This window comes from Carettochelys insculpta, chromosome 3 (genome assembly GCF_033958435.1).
Source record: "Carettochelys insculpta isolate YL-2023 chromosome 3, ASM3395843v1, whole genome shotgun sequence".
Taxonomy (NCBI): domain Eukaryota; kingdom Metazoa; phylum Chordata; order Testudines; family Carettochelyidae; genus Carettochelys; species Carettochelys insculpta.
The window spans coordinates 77,222,758-77,242,145 of record NC_134139.1 but is presented as its reverse complement, the minus strand read 5'-3'; the positions used below and the strand labels follow the sequence as shown (position 1 = coordinate 77,242,145).

Below are 19,388 nucleotides of genomic sequence, written 5' to 3'. Positions count from 1 at the left end.
TTCAACTGTTCAGGCACAATTTTTGTGTCTGGAGATCTTTTTCCAACTAAACTCTGGTGGTAGACCAAGAAAAAAGGACAAATTGGAGTGAATTTGGATGGCTCTGAGGCTTTCAAATTAAACAATTTTCAAGTTTCATTAAGGTTTTGGTTATTAGTGCTGGAATATATGCATCTTAGTGATAATATAGTTAATGTCTGAAAAGGAATAAGATTTAGAGAAACAATTCTGCACCTTAAACAATTGCTTCTCCGAACAGCTAGATTTAGGGCATACAAAAGTATACATAGGAGCTGGTTCGAGAAGCAGACATAGCTTAGGCACTAAATATTAATGACCACAACATGATTTAGTTCTACCTCCACAGGAGGAAAATCATACCAAAAGAGTTCTGCATTTCTATCTTTACCGACAAGAATTTTAGTAAGAAAGTGGTAACGTAAGCAGTTTCTGCACTTGCCACAAAGATGTTACGAGATCATTAATGGGAAGTGAGATAGTCATGGTCATGAATGGGTGGACAAATGGCCATAGAAGACAATCTCTGTATTAAACTAAGATCCACATTATTTTAAAAAAAATCCAGAGTATCCTACAATGCAAAGAATACCCACACCTTTGGGTCAGAAACTCAAACAATTTTGTTATCTCATTGTAGCTGCACTTGGACTTTTGTTTACATTAACAAAACAACCCACAGCTTGGCATGGATGATTGATTTCTGTTTGATACTGGAATTCTGCAGATGAGCACTAAGGTGCTGGCTGCCTCTTGGTAGCATTTAATCTCTTGTTTTCCTGAGTACTAAGATCCTGTCAAGAGATCGTTTGAAAGAGGAGAATCAAATCCCTACATTTAAACGCATGTGATCAATAAGGTTTGTGGTAAACTTGATAAATTGCTCACATCATTAAACATTTAACACCAGGATTGTGAGCCACTTCCCTCAGGATGCTAAGCGGTTACTCAAGAAGTGCCAACAGCTGATGGCATGATTACTGGGAATTACAATGCAAGTAAGGTTGTAGGGTTTGGCCAACATCTCAATATTGCAATTTACTAGTGAAGTTGAAGTTGGGAGTGGGGAGAGGGGATGGCATTCTAGATTCCTGCACTTCTATGGGCAATGTCCAGCAAAAAAAAAAAAAAAGCCTCCATTATCTTAGAGTAATTAAACATGGCAGTCCTGTGTTCCACTGGAATCTGAGTTAAACAGCTTGCAAATGGTTGTCACCATGCTTTAGTGAATTCTATCACTGTGGAACAAACTATTCTAGTGTTTGAAACCAGGAGGCAGAGAGAGAGAAAGAAAATCTATTTACCAAACATTTTTTGCACAATTATCCAAGTTATTTCAGCAGCTGAAATCAGATATTGGTGTATATGCACTATATTCTGGTAATACATTAATTACAATGTTTTATTAACTATTACACAAACTCCATGTCAGTATACCAGAAAAAGCCTCTTCTTGGAGTTCACGTCAGTTAGTACTCCTTTCCAAAGAACACAAGCGTCTCTCCTAAAGGCATATTTTACTGAGAGAAATTGTGAAGGTTGTACAGAGTTTGCGAATTGGCATGGTCTTCAGCCCAGATGGGTTTACTAATGACTTCTGCAAGGTGTTTAAATCAGATTCTAGTGGAACACAACACTGCCATGTTTAATTACTCTAAGCTAATGGAACTCTTTTGCCAGACATTGCCCACAGAAGTACAGGGACGTAGAATGCAGCTTCCCATCCCCCAAGCTCAATTCCACTAGTAAATTGTGCTATTAAGATGTTGGCCAAAGCCTTAATTTTCTCTGCTCAAGAATGATTTTTACTGTTGCTCATTCAAACAATATTTTAGCAGAGCCAGATATTTGTTCCACTTTAGAAAACAGAATTTAGCCCACACAGTACAAAGTGGATGCAGAATGTAATCTGAATCAACTAAGTTCATGTACAGGGAGCTTTTACACTGGGCTTTAAACTTGACTTTCTATATTCACTTAGAATCGATGTCTTGAGCCCATGTTTTCAATAACATCACAGTCTCAAACTGCTTTCTTCTTGGCAGACTAACATCAAAGGGGCTCATTAGCTTCAATTCATTTCCTACAATTGCACCTTTTCCAGTAGATTTTAAAGATAGAACAATATGTGGAACTGAAGCAAAAAAGACAAACGTAAAATAGGCTAAAGCTCTCATCAGTATGGTTTCATAGCTCACAGATGCTAACAGCATAATCAAATCTTTGATTGCGCACAAAGATGGCAAGCTATCTGGCATTAAAATAAATGTTCTGCCCTTTGAGTGATATTTCTACACTTCTTGGTCCAGCGATAGTTCTTTTAGGTCAATATAAATAAGTTATGGGATTGTTTTTGTTCCCTGGTCAGGATATCCTGTCACAAGTAGAGATCAGATCACACCAAAGAAGGCATCAACTTTGACAACATGAATTAAGGGCTTGATTCTAAGAAATGAACAGGAGCTAGGGATGCTTAGCTATTTCTCAGTATTAGAATATAAATAATTAAGCTATATGCCTGTAACACTCACGGTGGACTGAACAGGAACCTAAATTCTGGAAGTGGAATTGGATGTGTTCTGTAGGATTTAAAAAAAACACAAAAACAAAAACAATTTGAGGTTTATATTTTTAATGTTTATTAAAAAAGCAAAATGTATGTTCATCTCAAATGAAACAGTTAAAAATGTTAAAGCATACAAAGAAACAGTGTACTAGCAGCATCCAATTGTTAGAATTTTCTAGGATTCCTCAGTACAGTCTGGGCAAGCTAAAACTATTACAGCTCGCAGCCAGCTGTCTTCACCATAGTGCAGATAAAACAAAAACTTTATAAAATTAACAACTGAAGGTTAAATAAGCTTAAATAAAGGTGTTAAATACAAGACACTCGATCAAAGCTTCTGTACAAAGATAAATGAATTTGGCATTGTACAAGAGATTGGCTCACAGACATGATTTTAATAGTTAAGCAGTATAACTGTTTTTAGCTGAACATCAACTATACAAAATTATCTGAAGTTGGAGTGGGCTAACCCAGTGAGCCATTTGCAAGGCATGTGTATCTTTAGAAAAATTGGAACACTGTTTATATTCAGGCACCGTTTGTTCCTGCAAATAAATAATCTATAATGTATCTGCATCCAAACTACTGTTAAACACATCAGTGCTAACGTTTTATAAACACAGCTTTGTGACTATTCACTATACCTCCATTCTTATTGCTATGACAATGTGACTGCGGAAATAAACTACTGTACATACAAAAAAATAGAGCACCTTTTAAACATTAAGGTATATGTCTGGTTATTCTTTTTATCTTACAATACTGAAGCCCAAGCTACTGTAAATTGCTTTAACATCTTCACCAGAGCACCTGAAATACAGGAAATAAAACCCAAAATGTTCCTCTTCAGGTAACCCCAACCCAGAGCATCTTCTAAGAATGTCTAAAATGACACCAAGAATTTTACATTCATTTTCACACAACAAATGTCTGCTATTCTCTTTCTTCAGCTGAATACAAAGATAGATCCACATGGCTCTCAGTCTTCTTCCAATGAATAGAGCTAGACAGAGAATATTGCAGAAACATCTAAAATGGATTGTGAACACAATGAAATTATATTTTGCTAATTCAAAAATACAGCTGTTAACGCAGTTCAAATAGTGCTTTCCAAGGGCCTGGCCATTAGGACTTCTTGTCTATAGTATTGAAAAACCATTCTGTAAATTTTCTTAGTTGAGCAGCTGCTGTTTGAGACTCCTCCTGAAGTCTCATGTTATCTTGTCTCAGATGCTGGACCTCAGCTTGGAGAACAGCTTTGTCTTGTTTCTCCTGGTTAATAAAAATAAGTCAAATAAAGTGAGAAGCCAGACTGACATTATTTCCGTTGCTCATATTTTGAGGTGAGTCATAAAGCTCTCTTTACTTTAGCTCCCTAATCCATTCTGACACGTACTAAATTGGAAGCTGAAACCCAAGCTTTGCTGCAATGTTGTACTGAAGAAGATAACATTGCAGGGCTAAAAAGAAAACCAAGTGCAATTTCTGTATGAGAATTCTAAAACCCAACACAAAGTTCTGAGCACTAAAAATTAATCTGTAGTTCAGGTTAGACATATCCCTACAAACAGGGTCTGACTAGTTGAGACACCTCCCAAATCTGCTTCCTGCCAAAAAAAGATTTAAGAGCAGAGGATTAACAAGTGATGTAGAAGAATTCAAGTCACAAGAATTTGATTCCACAAATACAAAGCTAAAGAAAAATGTTTGGCTTTACTCATTTCCTTCTAATGGTTTATTTCATCATCAAAAAAAATGTAGTTTGTTGCTTAACAGAGCTAGCAGCCAGGTTCCTGTTTCCAGCTCTGCCACTATCTCCATTTGATTCCAGTCACATCTCAAACCATTGTGCCTCAGTTTACTCATCTGCAAGCTGAGTATTACACTGGCAGCACAGAATCTCATGGACTGCACACAGCAGCACTTACTACACATATGCCTCTTTATGGCTAGGTCTGGGAATTAACTTTCACCCCATATGTTGCATATCATTGACTGCTCATGAAAGTGCTCCACCTCCTTGATTTGACCCTTCAGCTGAGTCACTACACAGTCCAGCATTCCTGGGTACCAAAGCCCCACTGCACCAGTTGTCCAGATGCAAGGCGACCATATTTCCCAAAGGGAAAATGGGACACAGTGTGGTGCTAGCTTGGGGGTCCCCCTTCCCTCATGCAGGGTTGGACTGAGTCATGTGCCCAAGTGTCTGATCTACCTCCCCACACAAGCATGGCCCAAACCACTTGCACTTCCTCCCTTCCCCCTCCCATGGGCCTGGTCTAAGCTGCTCTTCTGGACATGTACCTGTGCTCCCCTTATTTGACAAAAGAGGGCATTGGGCGCACCACTCCTGCTGACAAGAGCAAAGGGATAAATGCTCCATTGGGGAGGTGGGTAGAAAGGTGATGGCTGGGACAGGACTTAAAAAAGGGACCATCCTGGCCAAAACAGGATGTATGATCACCCTATCCAGATGTTACCTCAGTCTTCCATTTCACCTCTACCAGCCAGTGGCCGGTAGAGAAACCTAGGACTGCCCAACAGTCCAGATTCCAGCCCACAGGCCCCATGACTAGCAGTGCAAGTCTGCTCAGTATCTGTAGTTGTTTCCCCGGGCCCTTCCTAGCCCATGTCTCTGTCTCCTGCTTTATCTCTGGCTTTCCCAATAGAGTCCCCTCCGCTCCCCCATGGCTACTTCACTCCTCTTGGCTAACCCCACAGCTCACCTTTCCCCTGGACTTCCACACTGTTCCTGGCCAACTCTCTTTCCTTCTAGGGAGTGACTGCATGCCCTTCCCTACAGCCCCTGTTGGCATCATTTCCAGTTTTATAAGCCTATTGCAGTGTCTCCCCCAGTAGCTCTTGATCTGAAGTTTGTCCTTCTCAGTCAACTCCAGGTCCAACACATCAGGTTAACTGGCTCTTTTTGCCCACATTAACACACGCAAGGCTTATGTGGGGTGACCTGCCCATCACATGGATGTACCACTCTTTAGTACCCTGGGATGAAAGGTTCTATAGAACTTTAATTATTTCTATTGAAGTACCATGGGGACACTTCATTCTGATGGAGATTTTTACCTTCCGAAGGTCAGTTTGTAGTTGACGGAGGATTACTTCCAGCTGGTTTACTTTTCCAGTCAGAGTAGATGGAGTGTGTGCCCTACAAAGTAAAAACAACAACTTCACTCTGCAGTTCGTTCAAAATACTTCCTTCCTTAATGTCAATAAAATATATTTTATAGGGACACATCACACCAAAAAAAGCCAAAACAATTGACCCAGGGCCAATTGGGTCCATCAGCTGGAAAAAGCAACAAAAGGTTTGGTCAAGCATGAACCTGGTACTGTGAGGTTTGAAATACATTGCTGCATCTCACACTAACAAAGCAGAAATGCCTTTAAAAAGGAAATACTTCAGATACTACTCACATATGTATTCATAGTGCAAATGTACTGTTTAGCTAAATAATGCTAAGAGTGTATTTGTTAACAAGCTGCTTTTCGATAAGGAACATTAGTAACAAAGCAAGTTGCAACAGCAATGATTATAAAGCAAGAAGGATGTTTTAGTTGTTCTCTCTGGTCTGCAATTGTGCCATTTCAAGTAAAAATATGAACTAGTGACTTTAAGAAGACAAACATTTTTAAGGTCAAATGCACAAATATATAGCCACAGGTTAATCAAATGCATGGCAGAGAAAACAGAGAGAAGCACCCATATCATACAAATGACAGTGAACACACTGGGAGAAAATTACATATATATATTCACAGATTAAATTAGATGCAATATGAATTATTTTATCTAGATGAGAGACACTGAAGAAATATACAGAGCTGAATCAGCTATTTCATGCATGTTGTCAAACCCATCCAACTTGCTAACACTAAAAAATGGAATGCCTGCATGCCTTTTTGCTATTCCTGATGAATGCTAGCTGGAAGAGGCGAGATGAGTTTAAAGTCATTGAGAAGTGTGCTTTAATATGTGAACAGATTCATTTGTCTACACTTGTTTCTAATTAAAACAACACTAGTAAGCAAAAAGCCTAAAGCCCCCTACTTCTGTTTTTAATTCCACTCCAAGTTGAAAATCAAAGTAAAGTTAAAAAAAAATAAAACTACTAATAGATTCAGCAATAGAATGTATCTTCCTGTTTTTGGAACCACAGTTCCCCAATAGAGCTAGTTTCAGGTTTTTGGAACCACAGTTCCCCAATAGAGAGGAAAGAAGCAAGATGATAACCTAAAGCTCCAAGCAGTGGACTAGGGTAGTTTTGATACTTAACTCCTTTTTTAGCTTTACAATGTTACGGTATCTCTGCTTCATCTATAAGCAGGGGCGAAGGGTTTGCCTATATTTGTTTTCTGAAGACACACAACTGCTGCCTTTGCTTATACCAAGTCACCAGACGAGGAACTCCAATGATTCTGAAGGCCTAAGCCCCTTGTTCCAGCTGGGGGCACCACGTACCATCTTTGCTTTGCAGATTTACAAAACACTCAGTGATCGGCTCCATCCAAATAATGGAACTGGTCAGAAATAAATAAAACGGAGGGACAGAATGGTGGATAGCAATAAAGAGCTTCACCCTAGAAAAGACAAGGAGGGAGCTTCATAGGTCAGCTACCTCCTCAAATAACCATCTGTCTGGAGACCTATGAACAACTGGGAAGGCTTCAGGCATCACAGAGCCACCCATGCTCTAATAATGCAGCCCTTGAAAAAATAGCCTTAAACATTCTCAAGTGGTGTTAAAATATTTATTTGAATGAATTCTGTAAATTTTCCACCTATCAAATTCAACTAGATTGGGGAGACAGAATAGCAAATGCAGTCCCTTCTACCAAAGAAGGTCAGATCCTACTAACCCACTATATACCTAAATGCTTTAAAGCTAGAAGGTTTGCTTGTGAGCACCTCCTGATTTATTGCCAGAGAATTTCAGGGACAGCTGTCATTTCACCCCATCTACCTGACCATACTAACCACTCTTAAAATTCAGTGTCAAACTGACCCCTGGGCATTTGCCTTAAGGGGACTGAACATCTTAAAGTCTGTGCAGCTTGTTTCCAAGGATAACTTGTGTAAATAGCTCTGTGCATTTCATTGCTAAGCATTTACAAATCTGCAGCTTTGAATGCATATGCCTTGTCATTCATTGTATCACAGAAATTTCTGTTTTTGCAGCCATCCCCAGTCAGTTTCCAACTAGGAAGCTTGCAGGGCAGCCATGTAAAGCCTTCTGTTTGAAATTAGCACCTAACTGGGATAGAAGCTGGTGTACAGAGAACCACTCACTATCCTCTCACCCCTTCAAAGTTACATTCTATAATCTTTTCTTCTGGTGAAGATTAGAAGCACTGTGCAGGAAAGGCACCTATCCCAGCTATTGCCTACCCTAAAGTCCTTAGGCGCAAAGCTCCTACTGCATCAGTGTTTTGTAGCTGCAGACATTTAAGCTTCCTGGCTGTCCACACACTTTCCACACTGTATTTAAACTTGACAGGAAGGATGTAGATGGACTAGAGCACCAGGTTCACTGAGGTATACAACTGTCATTTACTTAGTACCAACGTATGGCTGCTTTTGAATGCTTCAACAGTGCTGCATACAGCTACAGAGCAAAGAGTATTTATTTTAGTAATTGCCCTAATAGCAGTACACTTCAGGAGGCAACCACAATACCCACATGAGGTAGAGAACATCTTTTTGTAGTGAGAGTGTGTGCTCAGTGCGTGTTGTCCACATCTAATGCTGTCCAGGTTGATGGCTAGGCTCCTGGATGCTACAGTAATACAATTAGTAGTAGTAGAGTGTCAATTTCTCACAGCAATTTCTTCTAAGAGGAAGTAAATGCTCAGTAGCTTCAGATTCTCTTGCTAATGTTGAAGCAACTCTAGAATTTGGAGATATAATGCTCCAGTCTAATGTGCTGACCTCTCTCCTGTCTTCAAAAGAAGTTAGAGGTATCATTGGTCTATAGGTATAGTAAAGGGAATCCAGCTTTAAAGTCTAATACATCCTCTGCTGCCTGAAGTTACCAATCATCAAAGCCACCTGAATTCCTCCTCCATGAAGACTGAGGGGACTACAGATCTGACCATCAGTGGTGCCTGGGTATTGCTAGCCCAGGAGTGACCCTGGCAGTCCCTGGGCTCTCATTAAGTAGCTTTCCAAGGCAGGGGAGATGGTGAACCACCTTCCTATGTACAGGTTGCACCTTTCTAGTCTGATACCCTTGGGACCTGACTGGTGCGAACCAGAGACTTGCCAAACCACAGGCGGTCAATATTGTTTAGTACATTACCAGCACTTTCACTGGTTACTGGGCTCTTAGAAGACATTTATGGGTAAACTAGAGCTAAACAACAGCACACTGAGAACCAGGACCGGTGGCTGTAAATAAACTTTATGGGACAACAAGAAACTTGCTCACGTATATGGTAAGTGGAAATCCAGCTAACTTAAATCGTGCCAGACCACAGATGCTGCCAGACTGGAGAGTTCTGGACTGGAGAGGTTCAACCTACACAATTTTTCTAAGGCAGTGGTAGAAGCTCACATGCAGCTCTTGTAATATTTTATATCCTGACTTGCTGAAGACACTGTTCAAATGACATTTCTTTGAAAGTCCTTGGTGGAGTACAATGCTGAGACCCACATCTGAGCTGTTTAAAAACAGTCTTACTTACTGACTTACTAGTTCAAAAGGAATATCAGACCCTGGCAAACTGTTGGACCCACTGCTGTTCCTTAGGGAGTTCAGAAGGGTGCTGATAAGCTTTAATGTTTTCTGGACTATTTTCTCAGTAAGACCCCCCAAAAGAGGTGTCTCCTCTTTGACATGCCTGCAGCCTAGTATAAAACACTGCAGCCTTCTTTCATATTGGAATAATTTTCTTTCTATTCTTTTTCCTTTTGGTGATCATCAGAAACAGCAAACAGTAAGCTGCACATGTTCTGCCTATCCTGGAAGTCAGTAGTTTGAAAAGATGCTGAACATAATTTTACATATATTACTTTTTGTATAATCAGGTTACTAGACATTCCAAAGGATAAGAAGGACCTAAGTGCTGATTTAAGGAAAATCAGTAGCATTATCCATTTTTTAAACAATGAAATATGAAAGAATAAGGTTACAACTGTGCCATGTTGTCAACTTTTTATTAATGGATCTAAAATTTTCCAGCGTATATTCCAAACTCATATAAGCTGCTTGAGTGTTGATGTTGCATGGAGACATTTAAAGAAGCATATATGTTGAGATACATATTCTTGCATGTAAGGCTCACTTTCTAAGGCAATAATCAGTGTGCAATCTATGTACCATAAAACTTTGACAGATGGCAATGTGTGTCTTCTAATGGGCCAATTTTTCACAGCCTTTTTTGTGTTTCCTGTGGACAAGTTCTTCTTTGCCTCTACTATTTCCCCTTCAATATTCCAGATGGTTGGTCAGTCCTGGAAAGTTACTGTTACTCAGTGAAAGACATTAGAGAGGTAGACCTTGCACGCAAACCCGAACATGCCCAAAGACTGAACTTTACCTGATATACTCCAGATAATGGGGGAGTTAAACATTGGGTGATTTTGCAGCCGGGGAATCCAACCTTTGCTACAGAACTGTACTCCAATACCTCGGAGTCTGACTGATGGTTTCTTACTTGGACCACCTTCCTCTGTGCACGTACACTCCCCGCTAAGCTTCTTCATGAATGGCTCACCAAAGCAGTGAAATAAGTACTGCTGGGGGAATGGTGACCATCCTTTTCAGATGATCCCTGGACTGGGCACAGGTCACGGCCAGCCTTGCTGCAGGGGCTGCATGCAAAGCTTGGCATGTACATGTTGCCATGAGGCCCAGCAGTCACAGGCACACCCTTGCCATCGTCAGGGGAAATACCATGATATTTGTCAGGGCTTGAAACCTGTCTAGCAGCAGGAATGCCCTTGTATGAGTTAAGCAGAGCATCATCCCAATGAATTCTATCCTTTGCCTTGGAACTACCATTGACTTTTTGTTGTTGACCAGGAATGCCAGGGAGCAGCATGTAGCTTGCAAAACAGCAGCAGCTCACTGGATCTGTGCCTTAAGGCTTCCTTGAAAACTCAATCATTGTGGTATAAAAATAAAGTGCTACTGGACTGCTTTTTTGAAGACTAACAAAATAATTTATTAGGTGGTGAGCTCTCATGGGCTAGACGGTATAGACAGATCGTGATATTCCAGTGCCTGAGGTAAGCTGCCACCACTGCCATGGACTCGATAAAACACCACTAGTGCTACGGTCAGGCCAAACAGAAGGACTGCAAATTGGTAGTGGGCAGAACTTACTGTAAATTGGAGGAAGTGTCTGTGACTTGGGAAGATTACTACGTAAAAGTATACATCCTTCAGGTAAAGGGCGGCATATGGGTTATCCCAAATCCGAGAGGGAATAACAGAGCCCAGGGAGACCATGCAGTACTTTAGCTTCTTCAGGTACCTGTTGAAGTCTTGCAGCTCTAGAATGGGATGCAGACCATCCTTGGCCATTGGAATTTAAAAAAAAAATTCCAGGAATAGAACTCCCTGTTTCTGCAGGCAAGTGGAACCTCCTCTACCTCATCCAGTTACCATAATCTCTGAACCTCCTGTATGAGGAGACTTGCAAGATGGTTCCCTGAAGAGGGACAGGGATGGCAGAGATGGAACAAAATTGGATGGTATAGCCTGGAGACACCATATTGAGGACCTAGCAGTCCAAGAAGAAGGGAAAAACAGAAAGGCTTTGGGGGGAAAACAGGGATACTGAATCCAGGACACTATCAAAATTATTTCTTGGGTCCTTGTTTGAACTGGGTTGGGCCCACCTGCGTAGAGGGTAGGGTGGGTGGTATCTATGGTCCTGGGCCTTTTTGTGTGGTGGGCCCCTCCAGGACTTGTTCCCTTGCCCCTGAGCTGGCTGCAGTTTGAATCATTTATCCCAGCTTGGGATGTAGAGCCCCAGGATTTTCAGAGTGGTCCAGGAGTCCTTCAACCCATGCAGCTTGATGTCTGTCTGTTCTGCAGACAGGGCTTGACTGTCAAAGGGGAGGTCCTGAACTGACCGCTGTGCCTTGGAGGAAAATCCACAAGGGAGGAGTAGCAAGGAAGCTTGCTACATAGAGATGGCCAATGCCATGGTGCAGAAGGTAGTGTGCACTGCAACAGATGCCACTTGAAGGGTCACCCTAGCTGTGGCCATACCCTCATCAAAGATCACTCTGAATTCTTCCCAGGAACCTTCTGGGAGTGAGCTCTTGAACCTGGCCACAGTTTCCCATGTATTAAAGTCATAGTGATCAAGAAAAGCCTGGTGGTTGGCCACTCTCAAGCGCAAGCAGGATGTCCCTCACAATGGACAGTGCTGTTGCTGAAGCAAGGACAAGCAGTAAGGTCTCAAGAGGGTTTACCTCAAGAGTTAGGTACTGCTGGGGTCAGTGTGCGCAGCACTGGGAGAATTAGAATCTTCTTAGCAGCCTGGAGGGTTCTGGAAGTCAGTGGCACCTGAAGCTGATGAAGGCCCACATCCGTGTTGGGTGGGCTGCATCACTCGACATGAGCTGAACCCTGAGCTCCTGAATGGGGAGATAAGCTGCCCAGTGTGGGTCTTGGCTTGCCCCCAGCTTTGTCCTTCCCTTTATGGGGAGTAGGAGGATCCTTTTTGTCTTCTTCACCAGGGCTACAGAAAAAGATTGGCGCTAGCTCACTGATAGCGCCCGAAGGTCTCTGTGCACCAATGCTGCAGTGATGAGTCAGAGCTCCAGAGCTCGCGAAAGTGCCAGCTCTATCAGGCATGATTTAAGTTGAATATCATGTTCTTTCTTAGTCCTAGGTTTGAAGGACTTGCCGATGTGACACTTGTTGCTTATGTGACCTTTTCCCAAGCATCTAAGACATCTACTATAAGGATTGCTTTGATGCCCATAGAGATTTGCAACAATTGCTGGGCTTAAACCCTGGGGACCAGGACATGTTCAGACTCCTGGCTAAATGAAACTCTAAACTAGTGTTAAGACTAACAAACTGAAGTAGTATGTACACTAAATTACAAGTTCTAATAATTCATAAGAAGGATTACTAAATGTTAATAAGAGCAGCAAATCTTCTGTTCACCATCATTGTCAGCAAAAAGGAACCGAGAGTGGGAGGCAGTTAGCAGGGCCACTTACGCCGTGTCACATGGACCCCACTCTAGAGGGCAACAGAGCCTTAAGCATACAGCCAAGGGAAAAACTTCAGGCACTGATGCATGTGGTAAGCACATATATGGAATAAACATGAGTTAGCACTCTAGCTTATTTTCTTGGCATGGAAGAGTAAGAAAGGAATTAATAAGTACATCATATAGTTTCAGAACTTATTCAGAACACATAGTGTAACAGAGTAAGAGGAAGCGTGTGTCAGCTGCTTCATAATAAAAGTGCTCTAAATCTTACATACCCAGTTGCATCAATGAAATCTTTTCCATTTGTTGGACCTTCATCCAAAGGTAACTCTTGAGCACCCTCCAAACCTGGAGCTTGCTGCATGTCATTCAAAGTGCAAAAAGAAGCCACTCTCTGATCTGCAAAGGCAAAACCAAAGCTAATGTAAAGCTATCTGCAAAGATGATTAAAAAAAGAAATCAAAATCCAATGCACAATTATTTAGGCCTGGTTACAGCCTGGAAAGTAGATTTCTACATCACTGCTTTGAGGACAATCAGGAGACACACAATAAGTTCCAGTTAGTTGCTCTTTTCAAAAGCTGCACCAACATCTGGTTTGCAAGTATCAGCAGAGTGATATATTTGTTTTGGCTATTTAGCGCTAATTTGAATAGGAAACTGGATTCGTTGAAATCCAGAGAAGACCTGGGAAACGGGCCATGACCAGTGATGATACCAGTTCCTGGATAACATTTACATTTTCCACAGAACTTAGGGATCAAATTCCACAGAAATCTGCACTGCTCCATTTGTATTATTCTGATATCTCAAGCCCATTGCTTAAGCTGCTGGTTATCTATATTATTAAAAAGCAGTGCACAAGTGTGGTTATTACTTGCTTATTTTGTTATATTTAAGTACAAAAAGTAGCTTTTATTGGGTGCAAGCACTCTCAAGTTCCAATAATGCTACAGTAGGGCCACCAGCATATAGTATATGTCCCACGATCTTGGAACTCAGCCTGTCTCCCAATGACTAACATCATTATCAGTTGACACTCAGTGTAACTGGCAAAATATACCACACATCATTTATGAAAAATATGCCATGCAGGCCATCATTGCACAGAACTAGAGTAAATGGTTCATTATTATTTAAATTGTTGGCCATGGAAAATACATACTCAGTGGAGATTGATTCAACTGATTTCCATATAAATTCCATGCCTGCAGCTTTCTACTGACTCTGGCCATGACATGCCTTCTTCCCCTGCCTCCCCCACCCCAAAGCTTGCATTACCATGCAAACGTGCAAACACTTGCAACAGAAAGGAAGGTTTACTAAAGATAAAAGCCAACCATCAACCCCAGAGCATCACCTAGAACCGATGCATGATGACAGACCGGCTCAAGATCTTCATCAGAGTCAAAACCTGGAATAAGATTTAGAATGTTCCTATAAACAACAGAATACATCCAACTCTCTCTCTCTCTGCTAAAGCAACTGTGGCCCTTATGTCAGATTCACATACAGTAACGGAATACTGTCAATGCAGCTCAGACTGCCTCTTCTTGTGAGGAGCCCTTATGCCTTTCAAAAAACAATTTTTACGTAATGCTAACAAACATGGTTGAAATTACACATTTCATGCCCAGTGGCCCTAATATAATACACAGTATTCTGATAAAAAGTATGGTGATGTGCTGCACCACAAAAGTTAACTGGTAAATATGGCAAATTGTTTTAAAGGAAAGAATTTTTAGTGACTTGTTATAAAAGTGCTACCAAGATGGGGGGGGGGGGGGAAGAAAAAAACTGAACAATACAAGATCATAACAATTAGAAGGTTTTGTGAAGTCATTACAGTGACCCCCACAAGAAAGTGTCCATTTTGTATAGACTGAAAAGTCATTTCCAGTTATAATACTATTTTTAAGTAAATCTGCAATTTTAAATCTGTTTTCCAAACAACCTTTTTATAACAGTAATTTCCCTGAATTTTATCCCTATTTGCAATCTGTCATATGTCTCAGCACTTTTTCAGTCACAAGTTTTCCCACACACCTCTAAAGTGAGAACAGAAAAATTTCACCCACTGTTGCTAACACAGTGACACAACTCACACTACTGAAGCAATATACCTTAATTAAATTAAGCATTGGGGAAAGTTAAACTTAATTTCCAAGCTCAAGTGAAGTGCCAGAGGAAAGACTGCAAACAAAAGAAATGGGGGCACAAGTAAATTTCAGGTACGTGTCTAATTACCTGTTTCACATGTTCTTTTTTTGCCCCCCTTGCCTAAGCCTTGGTTACAGAGAGAAGGTGGGGTGAGAGTATCATTTATTGGACCAACATTTGTTGGTGAAAGAGAGAACTTTCAAGCTTACATGGAGTCCTTGGTCAAGTCTTGGATTACATTTGACCAAGGACAACAGAAGAGCAGGGGCAAATCTTATACTGCTTCTAGCTTTCCAATCTGATGAGTTAAGTAATGGTTAGTAATGGGCAAAACACACATTTTTTGTCACTGATAATGCTATTCCAATATAGTTTACTCAGTGTTTTTCCTCATACAAATGACTAGTCATTTTTAAGAAAAATGGCTGCTTGTCTGGCCTACTGAGAGTTAAAAATTGTAGCTTTGCACCTAGCAGAAGTATGTGAATCAAACTAGCACCTTTCACCACTTTGGCAAGAAAGTATACAAAGGATGTTCATAACAGTCAGTGAAAGCACACTGTGAAGTTTGAAAATAAAATATTTCACACAGTTTTTAAATTTTTTCTATTGATTCACAGATTCCAATGCCAGAAGAGGGAGTTGTGTTCATGTAGTCTGAACTTCTGTATGACACAGGCTATTAAACTTCCCATAAATAATTCCTAGAACATATCATTGGGGGGGGGACCCTTGATTCCTGGAACGGAGAATAAACTCTGGCCATTGGTAAATAGTTCCCATGTGAGTTAACCTCAAGGTTAAAAACATACTTATTTCCATCCTGATTCTGTCCACCTTCAGCTTCCTGCCCTGGATCATGTTATACCTTTACCTGCTAGCCTGAAGAGCCAATTATCAAGTATTTGCTGCTCATGTAAAGTACTAATAAATTTATCAAGTCACCCTTTATCTTAAAGAGAAGGCAACCCATTGAGAACACTGATTATAAGGCAGGTTTTCTTAGCATTTAATCACTCTCATGTCTCTTTTCTGAATGCCATTCAGTTTATAAATATCCTTCATGAATTTAGCTAAAAAATTTATTTTGAAAGAAAAAACTACAGATTGTATTACTTTACATGTGCAGAGACTACAACTTGTGCATTTATAACTTTTTAGCCCCTACAAAATTTCTACTAAATTTCAAATATTGAATTTGTGTGGTTTGAAGTGTTTATTATAATGCTTCTGCTACTTCCTCCGCGTGCTCTAAACCAACTTATTACACTACACAATGTGGGCTGCATAGGTAGCCCACAATGCATTACCTGGCCTGCAGGGGCTGGACGGAAGAGCAGCAGCAGCCCCGATCCTGATCCTGATCCTGGACCCTGCCAAACAGGACCAGGCAGCTGCATACCCCATGACTGCCTAGGTCCCCCATTCCATGGCCTTGCCCTGGCCATTGGCTGTCACAGACTCTATGGTATAATTGGGCTGTCTTGAAATCTCAGAGCCAAGTAGCTGCCCGAGACCCTCACAATGTGGGGCAGGCCCAATGTGTACCTCAGAGTTTGCAGGGCCAGACAGCTGCCGACACACCAGGCTCAGATCCTGTGGAATTGGCCAGCAGCCCCACACCCACAACTTTGCATGGCCAGCCAGCAGCCTGATAGCACACAGCAGAGCTGGTCCGCAAGTGAATGCTAACTGGGCAGTGTGCAGCCCATGGCTTGAGAACCACTGCTCTAAACATAATTTTATTAGTCACTTATTTGTGAAACGTTAATAGTAACCTATCACTCATCAGTTGGGCAACAATGTCAATAAATAGCTGTTAGAAACCATTAGGCTCCCACACTCCATAATAAATAATTTTGTGAACTGTTACTGCAAAAACAACATCCTCATTTATGCTGCTAATTTTAGAGTCCAAGTTTGCTTCCTAAGAAACAAAGTTAATATGACAACAAACATAACAGCTAACATATCACCAACAAGCTCTTATTTTACCTATCTAAAACAGTGCTTAAGACAGTTCTGTCTAAAGAAATGAGGCAATGGCTACGGCTACTGCAAAGGATCACATTCAATCGCATATTTATTATTTCTAGTCCTGCTAAATAAGTCCATGTGTACTTTCTCGTGTTTACGAATTGTTTCAACAATTTAACAGGGCAGTTTTTAAAAGGTGAACTGAAATGAATCTGTTTTGGAGGACAGAATTTTACCAAAAAAGCTTCGCTCTTGACTATGCAAAATGGAATTTTACACAATATACACAATTTGAACTCCTTGAATGTGAACCCACCATTCACTGGCACTAGTGGTAATCAAAGATCTCAGCAGATACCAATGGAATTAAATTGATAAGAGAAGAATCTAGTCTTTTGTTTATGATTCCAACACTTCATGTATGGGTTCTGCTACCAAAACCTGCAATTCCTGTCCATATTAATGGAAGCTCAACATGCTTATCAAATCGTCCTGAATGACACATTTCTTTTTCTAATTTCGGTTTGGAATGGCATTTGCAACCCGGACAAAGCAAATCATTTGAGAAAACAGGGGTACTCGCATCAAATTTTTAAACAAAAATTGCCTATCACAGAGGTGGTCAAAAATGAGACACTGGGCTAAAACGTGCCTCCCGCCCCATGCATGAATTTGGACCAGAACCACACATGTTCAACAGCATAACAGATGGCTCAAAAAATCCAAACAATTGAAGTTAGGTAATATACAGCATCATAGGAGAAGGGTAAAAATGAAATGGTGCATTAAGTGACACACTCCTTGCTAAACTCTCATCTCAAGGTCAAATCCTATACACATTCACTCACTGAAGTCACGAGAAGTTATATATGCATATCATAGGACAGAACGTTTCCTAAACGTTTTTCAACTTTTTTTCTAAACAATTTACAAGCTAATTGGTTATTTTTATGCTGATTGCTTCTGTCTCCCCTAATTCCATTATGTTTATCTTAGCTTTTATTAAATGACAAAGATTTAAGATGGAGGTGTTCAAAACAATATCAATTATAGTAGCACAGATGGTACCGTGAAAATAAAATGGCATTAAGCAATGCTGCATTCTAATTGGCATATGTAGCGTAGAACCATAAAAATACCTGGTATACAGTAGTGGCTGAAATCACCTTTGTTTATATAATGAAATCATAAACAATATGTAAAGGGACTGTCTGCCAGGTTGTTTAAGACCCAAATTATTTAAAAAAAAAAAAAAAAATTTAAAGCCCATTTTTAACACTAAAACCCCCAGTTGACACCAACTCAAATACTGTACAGAACAGTCAAGCTGTTCCTACACATGCCACTTTTTCCAAAAGTGTCATGCTAATAAATGTCCCAAAATATGCTAATGAGACACGGATGCAAATTCCCCACCCCTCATTAGCATAATGTCACATGATTTGGAGTCCAGAAGACGGTCTTCCGGACTCCAGAACAACGTGTAGAAGTGTGGCCCACCAGGGATCTTCTGGAAGGAAGGCCTCCTTCCGGAGGCCCCTTCTTCCCAAAAGCTTCCAGACTCCAAATCACATGACCTTATGCTCATGAGGTATGGGGAATTTGCATCTGCACTTCATTAGCATATTTCAGCCTCAGTGTTTATGGTTACATCCCACCCCAGTCTTCTAGAATGAAAAGCAGTTGTGGGCATATCTCATAGAGGTCTGTAGTTTTTTGCCTTTGTTATATTCTTCAGTCATTTGATTTTGCAGAGTAGCTATCTCTAGCAATATAATACAAGTACTCAAAACTACACTGCTCTGCCTCAAACTCAGAACTAGGAGGATTTCAGAGAAGTACAATAAAAAAGGCAATAAAATAATTTTTAAAGGTTGTCTCTTTTACTTCTTATTCTCTGACATTTCTTTAGACCCTTCTGTCTCCATTCACTCTCTCAATCTCTATGCATTTTTTCTCTTTTCTCAGTTCTGTTTGTTTTCCTTCTATTATATCCTCTTTTCTTTATTGTCTTGCCTAGTAGCGCCCAATTCTATGTTATTCAATTCCTTACTCTGTTTTCCATGATACAATATCTGTTTTTCACTTCTCTTATCTTGTTTTACGTCCCTTCCCTCTCTGTAGTCTCATCTGCCAGCTTTGCTTTCAGCTGTATTCCATTAGCTCTTCAAGGCTCTTCCTGTATTAGACACCAAGAATATACACTTGTGCAGTGTAAAGGTTGCATCTCCATAAATTTGGAATATGACTAATGAGAACAAGTGGTGAAACTACAAGTGAGTTAAATTATAGGCACGACAGTCTATAAACAACACGGTCCATGTCATAGTAATGTAGCTAAGTGTTGAGGAAATACATTACAATGCTACAAGCCTTGTAGCCAAGGACACAAAGAGAATCAATGTTTGAGCTGAGCTGTGCTGAACTGAACCATGACAAGAATGCTGGCATCCTTTTGACCTAGCTAGAC

General features: G+C 40.6%; 1 protein-coding gene across 12 annotated transcripts in view; it reads right to left on the bottom strand.

Moving 5' to 3' along the window:
• Positions 1 to 2,640: 2,640 nt before the first annotated feature.
• The window catches only part of SIPA1L2 (signal induced proliferation associated 1 like 2), a 245,594-nt gene continuing 228,846 nt past the window's right edge, over positions 2,641 to 19,388 (bottom strand). For 8 of the 12 annotated variants that reach the window (XM_074990163.1, XM_074990167.1, XM_074990168.1 and 5 more), the window contains 4 exons: positions 14,142 to 14,195; positions 13,057 to 13,180; positions 5,666 to 5,747; positions 2,641 to 3,856 (listed from right to left, as the gene is read on the bottom strand). In XM_074990163.1, the coding sequence (XP_074846264.1) occupies positions 3,710 to 3,856; positions 5,666 to 5,747; positions 13,057 to 13,180; positions 14,142 to 14,195 (407 nt within the window). In that variant the 3' untranslated portion in view covers positions 2,641 to 3,709. The remainder of the gene's footprint in view (positions 3,857 to 5,665; positions 5,748 to 13,056; positions 13,181 to 14,141; positions 14,196 to 19,388) is intronic. The other 4 variants (XM_074990169.1, XM_074990170.1, XM_074990171.1 and 1 more) reach the window with 1 other exon arrangement.